At 39.7% G+C, this 20,541-nt stretch overlaps 2 protein-coding genes across 4 annotated transcripts; both read right to left on the bottom strand.

Annotated features, from left to right (window-relative positions):
• Nucleotides 1-209: 209 nt before the first annotated feature.
• On the bottom strand, nt 210-2,556 carry LOC139298506 (histone-lysine N-methyltransferase SETDB1-B-like). The gene is made up of 6 exons (XM_070921145.1): nt 2,502-2,556; nt 2,170-2,343; nt 1,335-1,536; nt 1,151-1,224; nt 428-618; nt 210-334 (listed from the first exon to the last, which is right to left on the bottom strand). Exons 1-6 carry the CDS (start codon nt 2,506-2,508, stop codon nt 227-229), a joined length of 756 nt encoding a protein of 251 aa, XP_070777246.1. The 5' UTR covers nt 2,509-2,556; the 3' UTR covers nt 210-226.
• A 5,555-nt stretch (nt 2,557-8,111) lies between these two features.
• Nucleotides 8,112-20,541, bottom strand: LOC139298590 (ceramide synthase 2-like). Of its 3 annotated transcripts, none has more exons than XM_070921249.1 (11): nt 20,151-20,541; nt 14,688-14,861; nt 14,461-14,578; nt 14,095-14,213; nt 12,943-13,000; nt 12,545-12,595; nt 12,285-12,377; nt 11,384-11,512; nt 10,809-10,915; nt 9,949-10,102; nt 8,112-9,852 (listed from the first exon to the last, which is right to left on the bottom strand). In XM_070921249.1, the coding sequence occupies exons 2-11, from the start codon at nt 14,858-14,860 to the stop codon at nt 9,706-9,708; spliced, it is 1,149 nt and encodes a 382-aa protein (XP_070777350.1). In that variant the 5' UTR covers nt 14,861; nt 20,151-20,541; the 3' UTR covers nt 8,112-9,705. The 3 variants fall into 3 exon arrangements, with proteins under 3 accessions (XP_070777350.1, XP_070777351.1, XP_070777352.1); XM_070921250.1 differs by having other exon boundaries at nt 8,112-9,849; XM_070921251.1 differs by lacking the exon at nt 20,151-20,541 and having other exon boundaries at nt 14,688-14,863.

The raw sequence follows: 20,541 nt of genomic DNA, 5'->3' as shown, positions 1-20,541 counted from the left end.
CCATATCTGCGCATTTGTACAATAAATAAACGTTTTTTTAAAAGAAGAAGAAAACAAAAGACAATCAGATAATAACTGCAAATCTTATTTTAGTTCAGTTAATACTTTCCACAAAAAAAATCCACATCACATCACTTCAGGGTGATACTGATGGATATTGCTGAAATCTTTTTTATATATATATAAATATACAGAGTTACATTATAATTCACCTGTCTGTGGGCATTCAGTCAGAATCATCCTTGTTCTCCTCCACTCCTTTCATATCCAAAAATCTAGCCATGTGTTCAAGTCGTATGGATCCTCGATGGATCCACTCCTTATGTTGATTATCCTGAGAGTGAAAAAAATAATACATCATACCACAGATATCTAAACAAAAATAACATCAGTAGTTAAAACAACAGCAGTGTTAAATGATACTGACCTGAAAAACGACCTGTATCAAGCTGCAGTCGACCACCTGCACCTCACACCTCTGCTGGACTCCATTTAATTCTACATTAAGGCTCTGTCCGGCCCTGTACTGGGTTAAACGTGGGTACGGCCAGTCCTTCAGGTATTGCTTCATGAAAAACTTGTGAGGGCTGTCCGGAATGTCATCTAAAACGTCTTCCACTGTCAAGAAAGAACAAATAAGGAGTCACTTTTCTTTCTGAAATGTCTGCCAGTGTGATGGTAAGCACAGTGTAATTTTGAGGCTCTTCCTGGGGTCAGCCATGCTTAAAATGTATGCACTTGTGGTACTGTCGATTTGGATGAACATGTCCACCAAATAGCACTATGTTTGGATAATACATTTGGCATGTCCCAAAGCTGCTCAGAGCTGGGGGGGGGAAATGTAAATACATTTTGGGTGGTGATGAAAGATCTCCAGAAAGACACTTTCTGTTTGTTAAGTTTAACTGGCAGTGTCATTACAAAGTTGCAGTTTGATGGACGCATATTGTGTCACTTCCTGTTAGTATAAAGCAGTTAAGTATGTTGTGTTTTTCTATGCCAACTGCTATAACAGTATACTATGACAATTAGTATGTAGTATATATACTTGTAGGGAGAGCAACCTGTTCTTTATACAACCACAGGGACTGGGGGTGAGTGGGTTGAGAATGTGACAAAGAAATACAAGTGTAAAAACAGCCCAACTTACACGGTCTGCACACCAGGTGAAGTAAAGGTAAACCAACATAAACCGGTATGTGATCATCCAGAAAGACCAAGAACCTGGAAAATGTAAATGTTTTACATCAAATCATACAGCTTTTCTGTAGGAAATTGTCAAATGCCAAACATTCTGGTGGTTCATTCGTAGGGATAAACACTCATTCACACACCTTAAGCGGTTCTTTCTGCTGGGGAGTTCTGCCAGAGTAGCAGGCCGAAACCGGAACTTGTTATCTTGACACCTGACCACCACACGAGCACCGACATACAGCTGCTCCAGCTTCGGCGTCGTGTCAAAGGCGATGTGGTGACCAGACACTAGACTCTTCCCCTTTTCTTCAAAACTAACTTTGTACTTCAACCGTCCGTCATCTGCAAATAACAAAATGTCAATGAGTGAAACTGGTAAAATCACCATTGTGTCATTTTTTGCTTTATTGTGGTTTGAAATAAATTATAGTGAAAAACATCGTTCTCTAATTAACACTGTTGTATCTGCATGTGAGGGATACATGGCAGCTACACTTTTGTGTATAAAAACAACCCAGGAAAATGAAAACAATCAAGATTTTTTTTATTGATCAACCTGTCAATTATGGTTTCATTAATCAATTTTATTCTTTAAAATGTCGGAAAATAGTTCAAAAGACCCCACTACGTTTTCCCAGAGCCCCGATGTCAAGCAGCAAATCCTCACATTCTAGGAAATGGAACCAGCAAATGTTTGGCATTTGCGCTGGATAAACAACTTCAATGATTAATCAATTATGAAAATACAATAAAAATAAACATTTTCTGTCAATCGAATAATCTATTAATTGACTAATCATTTCAGACCTAATAATTTTTTCTAAAGAGAGTTTTCTAAAAGCTTTATTTTCTTTGTACAAAGTAAAGGTCCAGGTGTTAGGTACACTTGTATTACACGGCACAGGCACTTGCAGTTTACGTAAGCTTTTTGTTTGCTTGTGATCAATTTTCTGCCAAAAAGATACATTTTCTTACCCCTTGTTACAATCTCCACTATTTTTCCCTGTTGCCATCTCATGGGCCTCTTCCTGGCCACGACCATCATGTCCACTTTGACCTCTTCTTCTGGCAAGTTAGGACGGATCTTTGTGGTTTCATTAGAGCAATGGGCAAAAGCCGATGATATTATTATAGGGCTTGGTTCGGACACTGTGGAAAAACACAAAATGTGTGTATGAAACGTATGAGCTTTGCAGGTATAGAGACACATTTAAAAATGTCATCATGTGAGTGGCGATTAATTCAGTCTCGTCTTTTTAAAATTGGTCTTCCATGAGTGGTAGTGGTGTTCATGTTGTTGTTTTTACCGCTCATTTGAGGTGCAGGTGCTCTAGTCGTGTCACTCTTGGTGGGTTTTGCAGTTTTCTGTTTATTGTTTGAGACCGAGAAATCAGAATCACTAGAACCGTCTTCTGGTTCCCACTGCATATCAGAATCAGAGCTGCTGAGGGACTCGTCTTCACTGTAGAACTGCTGAGGAGTTGGTGGTCGTAGAGCACTGATCTTGTATTCAGGAAGTCTGGTCAAGACCACCACTGCTTTTTTTATTACACTGAGAGAGTCAGAACTGTCCTCAAATTGTGTCCTTTTGCTGGGAGTTTCACTTGTGGAGGGAACAGACTCACATGGGGAATCAGACATATTTTCTGCAAAGAAAAAAGCAGAGGTGAAATAGTGGCTTGCATGCAGAAATGATTGTGTTCTAGAGCTGCAAGAATCAGTCAATGAATCAATTAGTCAAAAATTAATGTGAAACTATTTTGATAATTGATGAATCTTTTGGGACATTTTTCAATGCCATAAATGCCAAATAGGTGGATTTGGGGCTTGTTTGTATCCTAGTAAAAATCATTCGTTATTTACTTGGTTAACAACTACCATGTTTATTTTTCAATTGCTCACCATCATCATCTCTTTCTTCATCAGATTCTGTCTTTATCTTGTTTTCTTCCCTCTCCGGGAGCTCCAACACTCTGGTCTCCATCTGATCCATAACCACTGCAACACAAAGATGTGATTTAAAATAAGGGTTTGAACTCCAGTAGATACAGAGTCATAACATTAGAGTAGATGTGGATGCAGTGGACGTGTAAGGACACTAGAGCCCACCACTATATTGTCATGGTCAGTAAATAGTCTGATGTTGTCCTTTATCTTTTTATCTAATATGTAATATGATTGATGGGAAGGCACTCTTGTAAAAACTGATATTTAAAACTGTAAAGTTGCTTATTATTTACACATTATATAAATACTATATAATTATAATGCGAGGACTACAGGGGCGATTTGTCTTCTCTATATTAACGGTATTAAACGGACAGAAATAACGTTAGCTAAAGTTGGGTCATAAGTAATTTAAGGATGGTTGGTAGCTAATACTAAACTTAGTCGTGTTGTAGCTAACGCAAGGGTAAAGACGTAGCGTTAATACCAAAACTCGCAGCTTACCTGTCGTGTCCTGATTATCCGCTTGAAAAGTACAAATGTTTCGTCACACCACAATGCAAGTAATTATTTCCTATGTCGTTGCGATTAAAACTGAAGTTAGGCCGTAATGTAGTTAAGCTGAAGCACTGATAGCCTACACTACTAGCTAGCTAGCTAGCACTGAAAATCCAACAGGCTTAAGAAGCACATAGTTAAACCGTCGTCTTGGTTTTGTGTTATCACTATATGACAATTATGCAAAAGGACTTGCAATGTTGTCCCGCTAAGGTACTGTATTAATCTATATTAGCACAGCTTCCTCCATTTTAGACTTGCATTATTCTTCTTCTGCTGCTGTTGTTGTTGTTTTTGCTGCTTCTTCTTCTTGATGTTTTATGGCGAATAACGAAATGGTGCATTACCGCCACCAACTGGTTTGGAGTGTGGATCGGAATTATAAACCAAAAATGTCACTTTCTAACTGTTAGTGGACACTCAAACATGTATTTCACAAATTTAGAGGCTACATCACATGCAAACACTTTATTGTACAAAGTAATAAAAGCGATGTCATTTGTTAATTGTTCATTCCATGAGCAAGAAGAGTCATATTAACTTCATATTAAACAAATAAATGGGATAAGGTCAGTGCTATTTTCAACTGAGCTGTTTGACTTTCCAACAAAATAAATCTTGTTAACACTTGAAACAGAAGTTCTGGGTCAGGCCTCTTGATGCCTCGGGCCCCTGGGTCTGTGTTCAGTAGGTCCATTCAGTAATCCACCCGTGGGTTATACGAAAGCCCGAAAGTCAGAAACACTCAAACACATGTCTTGTGACTTCCATGAGAGTGTAATTATGACTCATTTTTGTTCAGAAGTGGCCTGACTCCTGTATGTGGTGTGGTCTAAAAATCTGTATTCATACAGCAGCAAGAGTGCATCTTAATTTCCTGATGGATTACACCCTCATCTCTCTCAGGTGATCTGCTCCTCCTGGTAGGTGGAGGTGGAGATGGAGCCGTAAGGATCCACTACAGTCTGGGCACAGCGCACCACCGTCACCAGCAGGAAGAAACACAGCAGGAAGAGGAAGAAGAGAGCGAAGCCCAGGTCCACGTCCACCTCAAACTGTGTCGCAGGGTGAGAAGCCTGGTCCATGTGGGCGATGACGACTGCTGATCCTTCTTTAACTTGTCTCTTCTCCTTGTCAGTTCAGCACCACCACTTCAGGAATAGGACAGGCAAGTGCACATGTGCTCTGGAGATGATGAGGTGATGACTTGATGTCAGAAAATACGAATCAGAAAGACAGACAAAGATTAACGGGGTTACAAAACATCATCAACACTTATTACTTGAAGTCTTGAGCATGGTGACCTAGTGGTTAAGATGCATTCCATGTAACCCCCCTTCTCTTCCTTCACTGTCTGTATTTTCGTTGTCCAACTTTCCAAAAAAAGGTATACCTTTACACCAAAAACCCTCATAAAAACAGATATCGACATTCATTAAAGTACTCTGTCAATTTACCATTGCACTAAATTTAATCTTTTTATCCCACACATTCTTGTCAAAACCTGGCGCCTAGATTACCCACAATGCAACTCGAACGTCGCCTGATGGGTCAAAGGTTTGATGCTGATGCTGACTTAGTTACACAACTTTAGACAATTTGTCTGACTTGACGCAGCTCCCTCTGGAGCCACAAACAGCTTCATTCAGATTTTTCCACATATGCAGTAGTTCTCCCCAACACCTGTAAACAACTTTGATGTATAAAATCGATGCAGTTTCCCTTTAATGGTCGCCACACTTAAAGTCTCATTATGTCTAATTTTCGAGGGCCGTAATTAATTTCATTATCGATTCATCTTCAGATTATTTTCTCAATTAAATGATTAATCTGTATTACCATCACAATATCCTGGAAAGCCAAGGTGTTGTCTTTGCTTTTTTTGTGTGTGATTAACAGTCCAAAACCCCAAATCCTTTGGTTTATTATCTTATAAAACTAAGAACAGTGGAAATGCTAAAGAATGTTTGATATTTTTGCTTGAAAAATAAAATGCTGAATAACTATTAGATTTATCAACTAATCTTTTTACCAGTGCAATACATATATATATATATATATATATACACATTGTTATTGTATATATTTTTTACTTTTATTTTTTCTATTTTTTCTTTATTAGATATTGTAAATGTATATATTTTATTTTTTATATCTTATATTTGTACATACTTCTCATTTCTAAATTTGCACTAGTTTTTTATTCTTGAATGGGAGCACCTGTAACTTCTGTAATTTCCCCCTGGCGATCAATAAAGTATTTCTGATTCTGATTCTGATTCTTTTGACATTTGACAAGTGTGGCCAAAGCACAATTACAATTATAAAGACAATGTTAAGAATGAAATTAACAAAAATAATGTGAGTAAAACATTAGTTTCTGCCTGGTAGTTATTTAGAGGATTACGACCTTTCAGGTTTGACCAAAACAGATAAATCAGCTCTCAGCAAATTAATTATCAAAACTTTATGAGAAGAATAATCAGTCACGACTTACACTGTTTACACGTATTTAAAGTCAATTTAAATAGTCAATCAGCCTTAACACTGGGCCATGGAGTCGTTTTAATCAACGTAAAAGCTGACAGCAACGCACATATCAATTCATTTGAAAGATATCACTTCAAACTCACCCTTCTGCATTGTCACCAGTGACCCAGCTGCTGCCGAGTGCTTCCACCGCCCATCCAAACCTTTGAAGAGCTTTCATAGCACCTTGGTTCCTCCTGAGGTTCTTTCTTACTTGAGTTACATAAGACAGTCATCAGTTACCAGAGTCTTTACTGTCCCTCTCTCCTCGTGATCATCACAGGAAAAATGAGCAGCCCGCAAATTAGCACCTACACACACACACACACACACACACGCATGCACACATGCGTATACATGCAAGATACACAAGCATACACTTGCACCTTGCAACCTCCCCCTGGCATGTAAAGCCTTTATTAATACTTAAGCAGGAATTGAATAACGGTCTACACAGTTCACAAGTGAATCAAACACCCCACAGCTTTTGTTCTCCCGTCAGAGGGACCTTCATCGCTGTCACCAATTCGGCTTCACACCACAATCAACTCAAGCACCTTAGGCGACACTGAGCTCATTCATTACACAAGGCTGAAAAGGCAACAAAGGAAGGAGGGGGAAACTTAATGTGAAAGGAAAGGCAAAGATTTAAAGAGGAGGAGTAAGACTGGACACAGGAGGGGGGCGTGGAATGGCAAGCCCAGACGTGGGAGCAGCAGAAACAGGAGATGCATTAGCAATTAAACTGTGGAGCCAGATGCGAGAGCAGGGTGGAAATTGACCCTGCCGCTTTAAAATGGAGATTGTTAATGTGAGGCTGCCAGTGAGAAGACCAGTGTGGAGGATGAAGTGCGGGGCACCGAGGTAAAGTGATCCCACTCCATATGCAATTAGCCAAGAAGGCCTTTTAGGCTGCAGCCAAGTAACTGTAGGGGAAAGTGGCAGAGGAAGCAGGAAGAAACAAGAACTGGTTTCTTTTGAGGATGGATGAAAAAGAAGCCCCCCACCCTGATCCACGTTCTCAAACTTTCAGGCTGAATGAAGACCAACTCTTTCAGGATAATTATGAAAACATTTGAGGCATTTTTGGCAAGTCTGCCTCCCCAGAAGTGTGCCAGCCAGGCGCTGCTCAGTGTGTCACCACTGCACTGTGCCATCTGATATCCTAATGGCTTCAGGTCTACTCTACACCAGTGGAACCAATAACTGATGGATGGCGCTCATGCCAGACTGTATTCGCTCCACTTCCGCAGTGACAGAATATCTCCAAGGCAGCGACGCCAAACCCGTCGGACACCTTACAGAAATAATGAATGCTAAAAAGAGACACTGAATCCAGAAGGGCTGTCTTATAGTAAAAGGATTATAGTGATATAGTGAGATATTAACCAATTAATCCATTTTGAGAATTAATTGTTCAAGACATTTATCAGGCAAAAATGGCAACCATGGTCTGGTTCCAGTTTTTTAAATCATGTTATGTAAATGCTTACATGCTTTTCCGTTTTGTTTAAATCTTTGTGTTTTGGACTGTTTTTAGACAAAACAAGCAATTTGAGGATTCTGGGGGATTGTGATGGGCATTTTCACTATTTTCTGACATTTTAAAGGGTAAACAATCTAATTGTTTAATAGAAAAAAACAACAAACAGATGATTTTGTTGGCAAAGATTCATTTTCAAAGGGAAATTAACAATTTAAGAGTATGCAACTATTTTTTTTGTACTCAGTCCTTTGCATTTATTAGTTTGGTATAAACTCAATTTTCCTCATAATTTGATAAAAAAAAAAAAACCTGTTAAACATCTGAAACTAGACCTTTATATCTCTGTCAAACTGTCACTTCAGATTCTAATCAAAAGAACAAACTGTAAAAGACAGAATAGTTATACCACAATTATCTTTATCATCGTCGTCATTATGATTTTACATCTCAGCAACACGTTATGCAGAATAAAAACACTCTGTAGAAGCGAAGCTCTTTAGAGGGAGCAGCAGGTGATTGGTCGTCGTGAGCCGAGACATACAGGAAACTTGGGAGGCTCAGAGAGCGTTACAGTGCATCGAGTGTTGGATGAGTTGGGGCACAAAGACAGCAGAAATAAAGACAAAGGGACAGAAATTATCATTATTATTTTTTACAATTAACACTTGAAATGATGAAGGCACTTGCAAATGACAAGGTAATACAAAATGTAAACCATACTTTGGTGTTTCATTTTTACCTCTGTACTCACGATTTCATTCAACTCATCTTTTTTCTTTTTACAAAATGAACCAAAACACTGACAAAGAGGAAGATCTTGGGCAGATAATAACCAGAATAAATATGAAACAAAATTTAACTCATACTCCAAACCTCTCTAAACTAAAAAGAGGTCTGAATTTGAACACCATTACTTAGCTTGTTTACTAGATATTTAGTCAATGCTGATCCATAGAAGAAACCATAAAGTGCATCTTTGGATGGATGGGACAACACTGAATGGAAATGCTTTTGACTCTTCCAGCTCATAAAGAATTAATGAACAGTTACTGAATGGTTTGGGTTACACTCAAACAAATTGCTCCAAAATTTAAACCAATCGACTGGACTGAAAACAAATAAGACGAAAAGCAAAAATAAAATCATACAACTAAAAGGATATTAAGCATAAACAAAACAAACATTTAAAATGATATCTGTGCGTTCTGCAAAGGCAAAACATTTAAGACAAAGGCACAAAGGCACATTTCAAAAAAGCAGATGTAGCACCTTCTCAGACTGTTGAAAAACATTATTTACCTCCAATTACTTTTGTTTTAAACATTACTGGAACAAGTATATTTTGGCAAGAACCAAAGTGACAAACTGGCAGCTGTAACAACCAACTTACACATATTAATTATTAACTCTGGACTTCAGCAAATAGACTTAAATCAGGTTATGGTCCATAAAAAGACATCACCCGTTCACTTTTGTGCTCTTCACAATATCACTGACTTCAGTGGGGTTATTTAGAGCAAAAATCAGTCAGGTTTAAGGGCAGTAACAAAACATAAGGCTACAAGCAGGTAGATTCGGCCTGTGACAACTCGGTCAACAGCACAAAATCTTGGTAAATAGCAAAGGAGACTAGAGGGGAGGAGAAAAGAGGAGAAGGTGCGTGTAAAGAGAAAACCACTCTGCTGCTTAGCTGCTAAGCAGATCATTGTTGTTCTCCATCGCAGTCTTCCTCTCTTAGTTTAATTTAATCCACAGAGAGGTGAAATTATCCACATTGGACAACCAGGGTTTCAGAAAGGAGGGTATAGATATGTGTGTGTGTGTGTGTGTGTGTGTGTGTGTGTGTGTGTGTGTGTGTGTGTGTGTGTGTGTGTTGCCTGCTGCTCCTTTCAACATGCCACACTCCCGTTCTTTGGCTTTCAGGTGAGGGCCACACGTGAGGGCCCATCGTCAATCCACACACCGCCTCGTCTCCAGCTCTCACAGTCCAATCAGTCCGTCTTACGGTGGTTGTTATTGAGGACAGTGTGGCCGTTCTGCACGTGGCCGTTTTTAAAACTTCCTCTCTGCTCGCGATCGTCCTCTTCATCTTCGGACTCGGTCTCCGCTTTGTCGCTCCGTTCGTCCTCGACGATCTCCTGTCAGGTAAAACGAGTAAATGGAATCACATTTGTACGGTTGCTGGTTTGAGGTGAAAGAGTTATGCGGTGGAAATCGAAAGTGGCGGTTCATACATTGCCTGGCAGGAATTTGATGACCATGCGCAAGATGAGCCAGGCCCAGAAGATGTGCAGAACCTGCAGCACAATCATTAGCCCGTTGAAGAAGTAGAAGCCGAAGAAAGGGGGGTAGAGGGTCAGGGGGTAAACCCACGTCGTGTATATGATCCTGGATGAGAGGACAAAGGCAGAACAGAGAGTCCAGTCAGAGCCACCTACGGTCACCATCAAAAGCCCATTGAGAGGAGCCAGGACTGTACACAATGTGTCTGTTGTTACATTTCAATCACATTGTTGCTCAAGTTTTAAGCAGATTCTTGACATTTCTGCAAAATTAATCAACTTCCTGTATGCCAATATATTCAAAAGGACGTGATCATATGGGGGGGTGGTTCATACCATAATGTCCCTGATTGCACACCCTTTCTGGAGTGGAGGCACATTACAGTGAGTGGCAGCATAACAAGAGGCTAAGTCATTTCAGCTGGGCTCTGTAGTTTTTTGCAAATTTTAGGAGTAAATAGTGCATTTGTTGGGGACTATTTTCAGCAGTGGATTAATACCCATTTGATGCGATAGTGAGGACGGTGTATGTAGGATTGACTCAAAATAAACTACAGTACCTATAGTGAAGATACATGCAAAAGTGTGTCTCACTGATGTGTTTAATAGTTTTTGGACAACATGTAAGCTCTATGGCACAGAGGGATAAGCTGTATCAGACTTTGCCTACTCTGACAACACTTTTTGTTTTCAATAACAATATTTCATTGTTTGTGTCAGCCTTTTCATGTGATTTGTTGACAGTAAGAGGAATAAAAACATATTGCCATCTCATTACAGTTACAGTCAATCTGATATAACATCATTTTTACCAGAAGGGGAGGATTACGAGGCGGGTGACGATGAAAACTGCAGCAAACACGGTGAAGATGATGTTGCAGGTTCTCCTCCAACCTGCGTAGTTGAACATTTTGGCTGACTGCAATGAGAGACAGAGAGATCAGAGTGTAACCTTTTCATGTATTCTCCTCTAGAGGGCAGACAGTGAACTGTGTGAGGTGTACAGAGCTCTGACCTTAACATTATCACTAAGCTACTCAACAATGCCAAACGTCATAAAGATTGGAGGTAGGGCAGCACATGTGTTCCTTTCCGGTTATATACCGCTGTGTGATTGTGATTAAATTCCCTGTTCTATATGAAAAAAAAAAACACGTTGGTATTTGTATTTTTCCTTTCTTTACCCAAACAGCCAATAGCAACAAAAAGAGTGAGTGTTGTTGTGGAGTTAATGCAGAAAAATAAGTCTTTCACTGACTCTTGCGTTTATCAACCATAAATCTAAATGAAAAAGCTTGACAGTGCTACTGATAAGTGTCAAATAAAATCACATTAAAATCGATTTGTTATCAGTGAAACTTTCTGCCATGTTAGCACGTTGGCATACCTCCATGAGATAGTCGGAGGCATCATGCACTAACATGATCAAAGTCCCTCCCCTGATGTAGTTGACCACCCAGGAGAAACTGATGAGGACAATGGTGGCTACGTGGTGAACTATCTGCTCTTGGAAATCCTAGAGAGAACAAAAACAGGGACAGAAAGAGAGGGTATGAAAAAACTAAATTCAACACTGTTTGGTCACTTATTGATCAAGCTGTAAAGACTGGTCACTAATCGACAGTGTGTGTCTGATTGATGTTGGTTTTACAAATGATTAACTCTCCTCACAGAGCAGATTATACGGCTTTATGGCTACAAAAAGACACTAAATCCATATGCAGAGGCAAAAAAAGAAAAGAAAAGTTACAAAATAAATCCCCACTTTGGAGGCTGATTTCCACACAGAGGATCTCTGGGAAAAAACTGTTTTGGTTTTGTGAGCTGCAGTTATAAAACAAGAGCTGGCACCGAGGTTTGCCGACAGGCTTGAAGGTCTGCCACCTTTCACAACAACATTTCGACCTGCGGACAAAATGGTCAATCTGTCTCTCCACAGCGTGATTCCCCAAAGAGCTCCGGTCACACTGACAGGGCACCTCAAGATGCAACATCCCCGACTGGAGAGAGACAGTTTGTTGCTTTGACTTTACCAAACTGACAAAGTGGAGGGGATGAGTGGAAGTGAGCATTATCTTTAATGGTGTTCTGAATGCTGACAGCTCCACTCAATACAATGCAACACAGGACATCTTAATGGCGAAATCAATATCCAAACCTCAAAATAAACTACAGATCATTCTCATTACTTTATGCACTCTGTGAGTGATCTCTCTTAATGGAAGGTTTCTGAGGGGTTTTATAGTATAGAGCTAACAAAGTTTAGGAGACAGCTCTGTATCGCTTACCTTACGTTTGATATCCGATGCTACGCTAAAAAGCAGTGAGACATAGAAGCCTAGTTCGATCATGTAGTACCAGTACTGTGAAGGCAACAGTGGCTGGAAGAAAAGACAAAGAAAAAAGCTGTTAGAATAACATGTTACCAATAATTTGACCCATTAGTTAGTTAGTCAGCTTCTTTCATACTTTGGGCAAAAAAATGTTTAAATATTTAAATCTAAACTTAATTGAAGGAGAGATGTTCCATGTTATAATACTGACATACCATTTTTGGGAAGCCATCCCACATCAGCTTCATATCATAGAGCCATGGTTTCTGAGGGAGGGAGAGAGAGAAGGAGAGAGAGAGAGAGAGAGAGAGAGAGAGAGAGAGAGAGAGAGAGAGAGATACGCAATATTAATGAGGGTTTAAGGGTCCAACACAACACCACAAGCACTCTCATGCACGAACACCAGACATGAACAAAAGGGCAGAACGATATCTGTGTGGCATCCAACAGTGAATCCACCACCGTTACAATGTCAAAATTCAATCTCCTACATTTCTCTACTTTTATTAAGCATGTGTAGCATGTAGCAAACAGATGACTAGAGTCTATTTCAAGGTTATATTTCGCTAAAATGTCACATGCAGTACCAAAGTCATTCTGACACAGTACTCACGTCAATAAGGGCTGCCAGGCCAGCAAAGAAAGCAAGAAGGTAAAAGGTAAATCTCCAACTGTAAGAGAATGCACAGCGATCTCAGAAATCACATTCTAATAAAACAGCACAAAAACAACATGTACACACCTGTACACAAACAGAAAGGAAAAAGATCTGTTCCATTGTGCTCATGTTAGTGTTGTTTATTCCTGTCCAAAATCTGAGCACTGCGTTTTAAAGTTCTCACAAACTTTTTAAATCAATAACTTCATATCACATGGCAATGATAAACAAAATTTGAATAAAAATTCCAATCACTAACACGTATGTCACTTATTTAAACCTCAACACTGAATCATGGAAAACACTCCCCCTGACAGCTGATGGGAAACACCTGGATTACCGTCAATGTGTTTTACATTTTACAGTATTCTTTTCCTTGAACGCACATTATGCTTCCTCCTATCACTGCAGATTGTTTTGCAACAGCATTTGAGAAATGCTTGCTCCCATTTTGTGGGTGTGTCAGTGTTGAAAGCCAATATACCCATGATGAAATAGCCATCAGTGGACAAGGGAACTATTTTTATTTTTTTTTTTACCCAGAAAGTCTGTTTCTACTCTGTAAAAGACACTGCTTACAAAAACTTTCATCTTGTGACCCCTTGAAACAATTGTCCATTCATTCAGTCAAGGAGTCATTTTTCCTTCTTGGACTGGACATTTGAATTATTTTTACAGGTAAAATTGTTTAGTAATTCACAAGAAAATTGCAAAGATACAAGCAAAGTCTGACTGAATATATGATTCTGCATTACAGAAATATATGTTTTTTGCTTTCCTATGCTGTTAATCATCTCATGAACCCTCAAATCTAACGTGCAAACCCTTGCGAGTGTCCTGACCCGTAGCTGGGGGCATGCTGCTTTAAAATCTGGAATTTGTAATGGCACATCATGAATCTGCGAAATCCAGTTTAAATACACTAAATACACTAAATTATAGAAGTAAAACAGTGACTTTACTGTTAGTGGTCCCATTCATTTCCAATCTAAACAAATCAAAAAGTGGGGAAAAACACATCTTTTTCATCTATTTTGTGATTGAAAGCAGGTTATTAAAACACTCAGATTAGAGCGAAATGATGTATGGCTGAAGATGTTTAATTACCTTGCTTCCCGAAATTTTTTGAGCTTGCTGGGCCGGTCCTGATTTCTCCGCCGCCTGAACCACCTCTGGACCTGTCGCACCGAACAGCCCGCCAGTTTACTTAAACTCTCTATGGAGCTCTGACAATAAAAGCAGGACAAGGACAGAAGAGTCAGTGCTGTCTTTAATGTCTGGAGTCATAAAACGATGGCTGGTCACATAAGACTTGGGTGTGAACATATGTGATATGTCATGTTGTCATTCTCGTCCATTTACACCTCAAACGCCAACATCTCTAAATTCTATGATTAGGCTACAGTTGTGCTATTGCCAAAGGACACACAATATGAAGCAACGCTAGTTTCCTAAAATATGCAGGATGATTACCTGTGTGGGATGCTTTGATGTGCTGCAGAAATAGGACTCCAGGACGGGATTATGAGGAGCACGAACACACTGCTTGTCACTCACTCCCAACAGAGAGGCAAGAGGAATCGCTACTGTCCTGGAAAGAGGAAAACATTGCTTATACATCATCTCATATTTGTCAGAAAGAAATATACAAATCAGTCAGGTAAATTTACAGGAAAATGACACTGTGGGAGATGACTCACCTCTCGAATATCTGTCTGATGACCAGGAAAGCGAGAGCGATGGGTATAGAAGCCCAGAGGTCCCGTGGTTTAGGGAAGACCTTGCCATCGTGGTCCTTCAGGTCAGCCCACCCGTGGCCTTCAGGAAACCAAATCCAGTCCGCCCATATCAGCTCATTCAGCCGAGACAACATCCTGAAGATGAAACAGAGAGAGAAAAGGATTTGTGAGGGGGGTTTTGCATTATGTGGAAGGAAATTAAGAGCTATTAAAAAGAAGGTTTTGTCTGCTCTGTGATCTCCATTCAGACTTTCCATTAGATAAATTTAGCAACTCACTGAGCTGTGACAATATCCTGAGAGGAAGGAGAGGAAACAGAGGGACCTGAGAGGAATGAGTATTGATTGGAAGTGATTAATCTCACTGGGCATCTGCAACAGGCGCTGCATCTGGGCACTTCCTGTTCCAGATGAAGGGGAATGATGAAGGGAGGATTTTGTTATGCTGCACACAATGCAATCAGAAAACCTATGAGAATTCATTTGGGGCTCTAACCTTGACTTCAGCTGGGCACTATTCCTATTCCTTGAAAAACAATTTCTGCAGCTGGATGACATATTTACACCTACTAATCATTATCATCATTTTCTGTCATGACTGCCAGCTGTAGAGTGGCTCAACGGGAATTTAAAATAGTTATTTTAAAATTAACAGAATTTAACAGAAACTAAATATTTGTATACCCAATAACACCTCTGAGTTGTAATGATGTGTTTTACGTAATTTAATAATTTCTCATATATTTGTAAGACACTCTGTATCTGAATTAGGTAAAGGAAATTGCACAATTAACACACCATCTGCAGATAATCTCTTGAGCAAGATGACTCGTGATGTTCCCTTCTGTTATCTGAGTATTAGTCATTTCCACTATGACCTCTATAAAAGCCAGGACTAAACAACTACTCTGGTAAAACCTATTAAACAAAACAATTGTGCTGTCTTATGTCATAGATATAACCTTGATGTTAACTACAGAAGGCAAGGCAAGCTCATTTGTACTGAACCTTTCAACAACAAGGCAACTCAAAGTGCTTTACATAAGACATAAAAAGACATTAAGATGAGACGCAAAAGACACATGAGGCAATAAAAGGCAAGGAAAAGATATCTCAGTAGGATTTAAGATGGGATAAAATAAAATAAAAATGTGCTATAATTGAATAGAACAGAATAAACAGAAGAATAAAAAGCATAGTGCAGTGCAATACAAATTAAAAATTAAAAGTACTGAGAGTTGGGGCAGACCTCAAGTTAACTGAAAGTTTGTTCCAGGTATGTGGTGCATAAAAACTGAATGCTGCTTCTCTGTATTAAGAGCACAGTAAGTTGACCTGACAGCTCTGGACAATTCATAACGTAGCAGCAGATCAGAGATGTATGTTGGTCCTAAACCACTGAGTGCTTTATCAACCTATAGCAGTATTTTAAATGATTTGAGACACAGAAAGCAAGTGTCAACATGTGAGAACTGGATTGATGTGATCCACTTTATTGGTGCTATACATCTGTAGCCATGCTGCTAGCATGGCTCTAGGGATGGCAACGTTGGTCGGTCCACCACTTTGGTCCACACTGAAATATCTCAGCAACTAGAGGATGGATTGCCTTAAAATTTAATAGATATTCATGGTTGCCAGGCGAGGAATCCTACTGACTTTAGTGATCCCATGACAGAGAGTAATACCTTGACAACTATTGGATGGATTGCCATGAAATATATTTATGGTCCCTAGAAGATATATTCTAATGACTTTGGCGTTCCTCTGACATTTCATCAAAAGTTTCACTTATTCTTTTCCTCTTTACACTTTTCCTCTAGTGCCACCATGAGATTGAGATTTTTGTTTTTTATTGAAATATCTCAACTACTATTGATTAATTTTAATCACTTCTTTGATCCCCTGCCCTTTCATCTAGTGCTATCATCAATACTTACTCAGATGTACTTTGGGTTTAGTGCTAATTAGCAAACGTTATCCTTTAGGTGAAAGCCCCACAGTGCTTAAGTATAGCCTCACAGAGCTGCTAGCATGGCTGACTGCAATGAGGCAAATAAAATCAGACAATTAAAATAATAACAAAAAAACGCATAAGGTTTCCCCAACAATAACAACATAAAAACAATAAAAAAAATTAAACAGATAAGACATGTTGGCAATAAAACGGTGTGCTACAACTACAGCTACAACAAGATTTCTGGCTTGGTTTGTGGTCTCTAACATTAGGGACTGAAGTGGAGCACTGACTACTAAAAAGGAGATCATCAGATATCTCTCAACACAGAAGACATTCTTACTGCTTTGTTATTAGAGTCCAGAAACAGCAACAGGATCTGCAGTCATACAACCTGGGATGGCACCAGTGCTGCTGTAATTACTGGCAACTCCTCAATAGAACACTAAGCCACCTGTGGACCTTTACAACATCAGATCAGCAGATTTCAATCATCATATTACCTCATATTACTGCTGCACCTTTGCTTCCACAGTCAAAGTTTTTTGTGTCTTTCTGAAATAATCTAAGAGGGAAGTTCAGGTTGTCACACATTTCCTGAGAGGTCCCTTAACGAGGACTGCGTGTGTGGACTTTAGCCCGTTATAAGCTTACTATGAATGGGCAGAAACACATGCAGGCTGCCTTTGTTAGCAGGGCAGTTTCACTTCAACAGGATGGCTGTTGCACTTTTAAAGACAAATCGCCTCACCTTGAGACAACAGCGGTGAAATATCAACTATCCTGTCCTTTTAAAGTTAATCAGTGTGTGGATTTCAGTGAACCTGCTGCCTCGTGTTTGTCACCTCTCATGTCAGAAATCTACCATAAGCTCTTATTTTCACTCCATGAAACTGAACGTCTAACTTTCTCAACATGTGTCCACATAGTTTGGTCAAGTATTTTAAATGCTTCAAAAATAGAATCGGCTTTTTAGTGGATTGTATTAAAACATATTAATGAGTGCATATTTTGTATTCAGTCCTGAAGTGAATTATGGGATTTGGGTGAACACAGACAAACAGGATTTTCTGTCTAACAGGGGGAACTGGAAACCAACCTCGGGGCTGCAGGAGCTCTCAGGTGTACGTCCCACGTCTTATATGTTAAGTACACATTTTTTTCTGTATCTGCCCTAAACTAACCAGCCCACTGTCACTGCAAGAGACACCAGATGAAGATACATTCCCAAACTGGCATTATTAGAAGTAAAGTGTGCACAGGTTATGCGCTGTAAATATCCTTGTGTTCCTAGGTATGTATGTGTGGCAGGTAAGTGACCATCCAGACATATACTTTTTCTAACAACAATAGTTTAACGGTATGGTGTCTGCTGCTGCTGGTTGGTGATTTACTCATGAGTTTATCGACTGACTGGAGGAGATCAATAATTGGCAGAAGAACAGGTAAGGCACCAGCGGCTTAGCCGGTGCAACTGCTGCAAGCTAAAGTAAACTTGCATTTTATTTTGTTAGCAAAGCTATGTTGACAGATCATCCAGTATGAAGTGTAACAAACACGTAAGGCCACTAGACTGGTGTAAACAGATGAGCTTAGACCTTTCTAAGTTTCAAATTAATCACATTTTAGACAAGAAAAGCACATTCTGGACTCAGTGTATTATCTGAAGATGCTGTCTGTATTCATTGGTTTGTTGTATTATCCTCCATCTGTTTTTATGCTGGCTGACATTTACGTTGGCATTACGATATCATCTAATCCAGTATCATCACCCACCAATCAGCTTGTGTTTGCACGTTTCCAAATTCAGGACAGTTTTTGGAAAGACCGAAGTGCACGGTGCCACTTTTGGCACCAATGGTTTAGTGTCTGGGGACAGGGGTGGTGTTTTTGGAGAGTTACAAAAAAGAATGAGCCAGCCTCACTTTTAGGCAAGGCAGCTTTATTTATATAATTTTAATTCTAATACAGAACAGAACATTAAGTACTGAACAAGACAGTTACTATCCTCACTGCTGTCTGTCTATCTATACTAATTGTGAATTATAATAAGAAGCTGCTCAATGTGTTCTCTGAGTCGCATGCTTCATATATGTTTGTATGTATTTTTTTCCTAAAAGTATTTCAATAGCATTATTTATTTATGTGAAGGAAATGCATTCGACTCGTTCCTCATGCCTCAATAATAGACACAATGGGTTTTGGTGAGTAACACTGAATGCAGACAACTTTTGTTTGTCCTCTTAAATCTTTTAAGTCTCAAGCCCAGGCAAAGATAACGATGACACCATCAGGTTGATTTTTCAAACTTTGGAAAGCTCTCTCCAGAACCACAGAAGAAATTATACAACAGTTTTTACAGGCTCAGTAGTACTCCTCATGAACGGTTAACTGAACTTCAAGGGTACAAATCAGTGGACTACCCTTTAAAAAGGGATTCTTTTCTTAACTAAAACCTTGAAGGACAGAGACTGACCTATGTTACGCAGGCTGTTAAGCCCTTGGAGGGAAATTTGTGATGTGGAGGTATGTTAATATGATTGTCTTGACTTGCCTACAGGACAGAAAAAGAATGACTCATATCTAAAATCGTAAATAATGTCAGACAGGAAACGTTCCTCCGTAAGTGAAGCTGGAGGCCGCTGTATGTTTCAATTGTCATCACTGGACGTTTCAATTGTCACCATTTGAAGTTTGGCAGTTTGTGTCTGTCACAGCTCTCTACGCTGTTTGCGTAAACTCGTGCAGGGAGTGGCTGAGTGCACATGCATGGCGCAAGCGGGGAGTCTCCCGGACATAGCGGAACAGACAGCCTGACTAAGTGAGATGGAGCTTTGAACAAGTTTGCCAACACTAAATCAGTTAGTTAGCAAACCCACGTTGTAAGCTTATTACAGAGGGCCACACATACTTCTTATTTTGAATCATTCGTGTAATAAGAGAAACCAGGGGCAACTTTACTTGGTGACATCTCCAGTTTACGTTAGGAAACTTTCTTTACGCATTCATAATTTGCTCCACAAGCGATGTAAATGGTCGTTCATAATTTGGAAACAACTTCTTTATTTCCTCAGAGGCGGCTGTTAGCCTTTGTTGGTTAGGCATGAATGCTTTCATGACCTTCTCTTATCGCGGTATTCCTAAACAAACATCACCGACATCAGGACAAGCAAAGAGGCCTGTTAGCTAGCTAAACTTTGATGTGCGAGTTCCTCTAACGTCTTCCAACGGCTGAATCCGAGAGGGCTTCAGTTAGAGCGCGTCAGCAAAGTTTGATGAGGAGTATCCCTCGGTTAAAACATAAATCCGCCGGGGAGGACGACTCTCCCATTTCTGTCTTAAAATAGCAACCCAAGGTGTGTAACTGAGGAGAAGTCTATGATTTGAGGCTTTGAAGGATACCGAGACTTTTACAGTTTTAACCGACGCGAATGCATCGTCCATCGTGTAACGGTGCAGTCAACTTACCTCTCTTCACTTCACTGTATGCAGGCAGGTAATGTAGTCTTAAAATGTAGGCCGGTTCTGCTGCTGCTGCTGCTGCTGCTCTTCCCCTGGTCCTGTTGTAGCTGTGGGGATTTCATGTAGTTCTCGCCATCAAAGACAAACTTGTTGATCGTTCAATGAGCTGCAATCCGCCTCTTTCTTTTCTCTAAACTCAGGTTCGCCACATTCTGAGAAGAAGAAAAAAAATACTGTGTCGCACTTTTTTCTCCAAAACTCTCCCTTGTGTTCGTGTCCAAAGAGGGAAAAAATATGTTTACTTTTTCCACTTTTCCGCCTGATCAAGGTAATCTCAATGGGCCTCGGCTTGTTGCCGTTTGGCCGGGCAGTTCTATTGGTCGCATATAGTTAGTGG

Source organism: Enoplosus armatus, chromosome 16, assembly GCF_043641665.1.
Source record: "Enoplosus armatus isolate fEnoArm2 chromosome 16, fEnoArm2.hap1, whole genome shotgun sequence".
Lineage (NCBI taxonomy): Eukaryota > Metazoa > Chordata > Actinopteri > Centrarchiformes > Enoplosidae > Enoplosus > Enoplosus armatus.
Note: the sequence above shows the minus strand (reverse complement) of the source record. Positions and strands in the feature narration are given on the sequence as shown.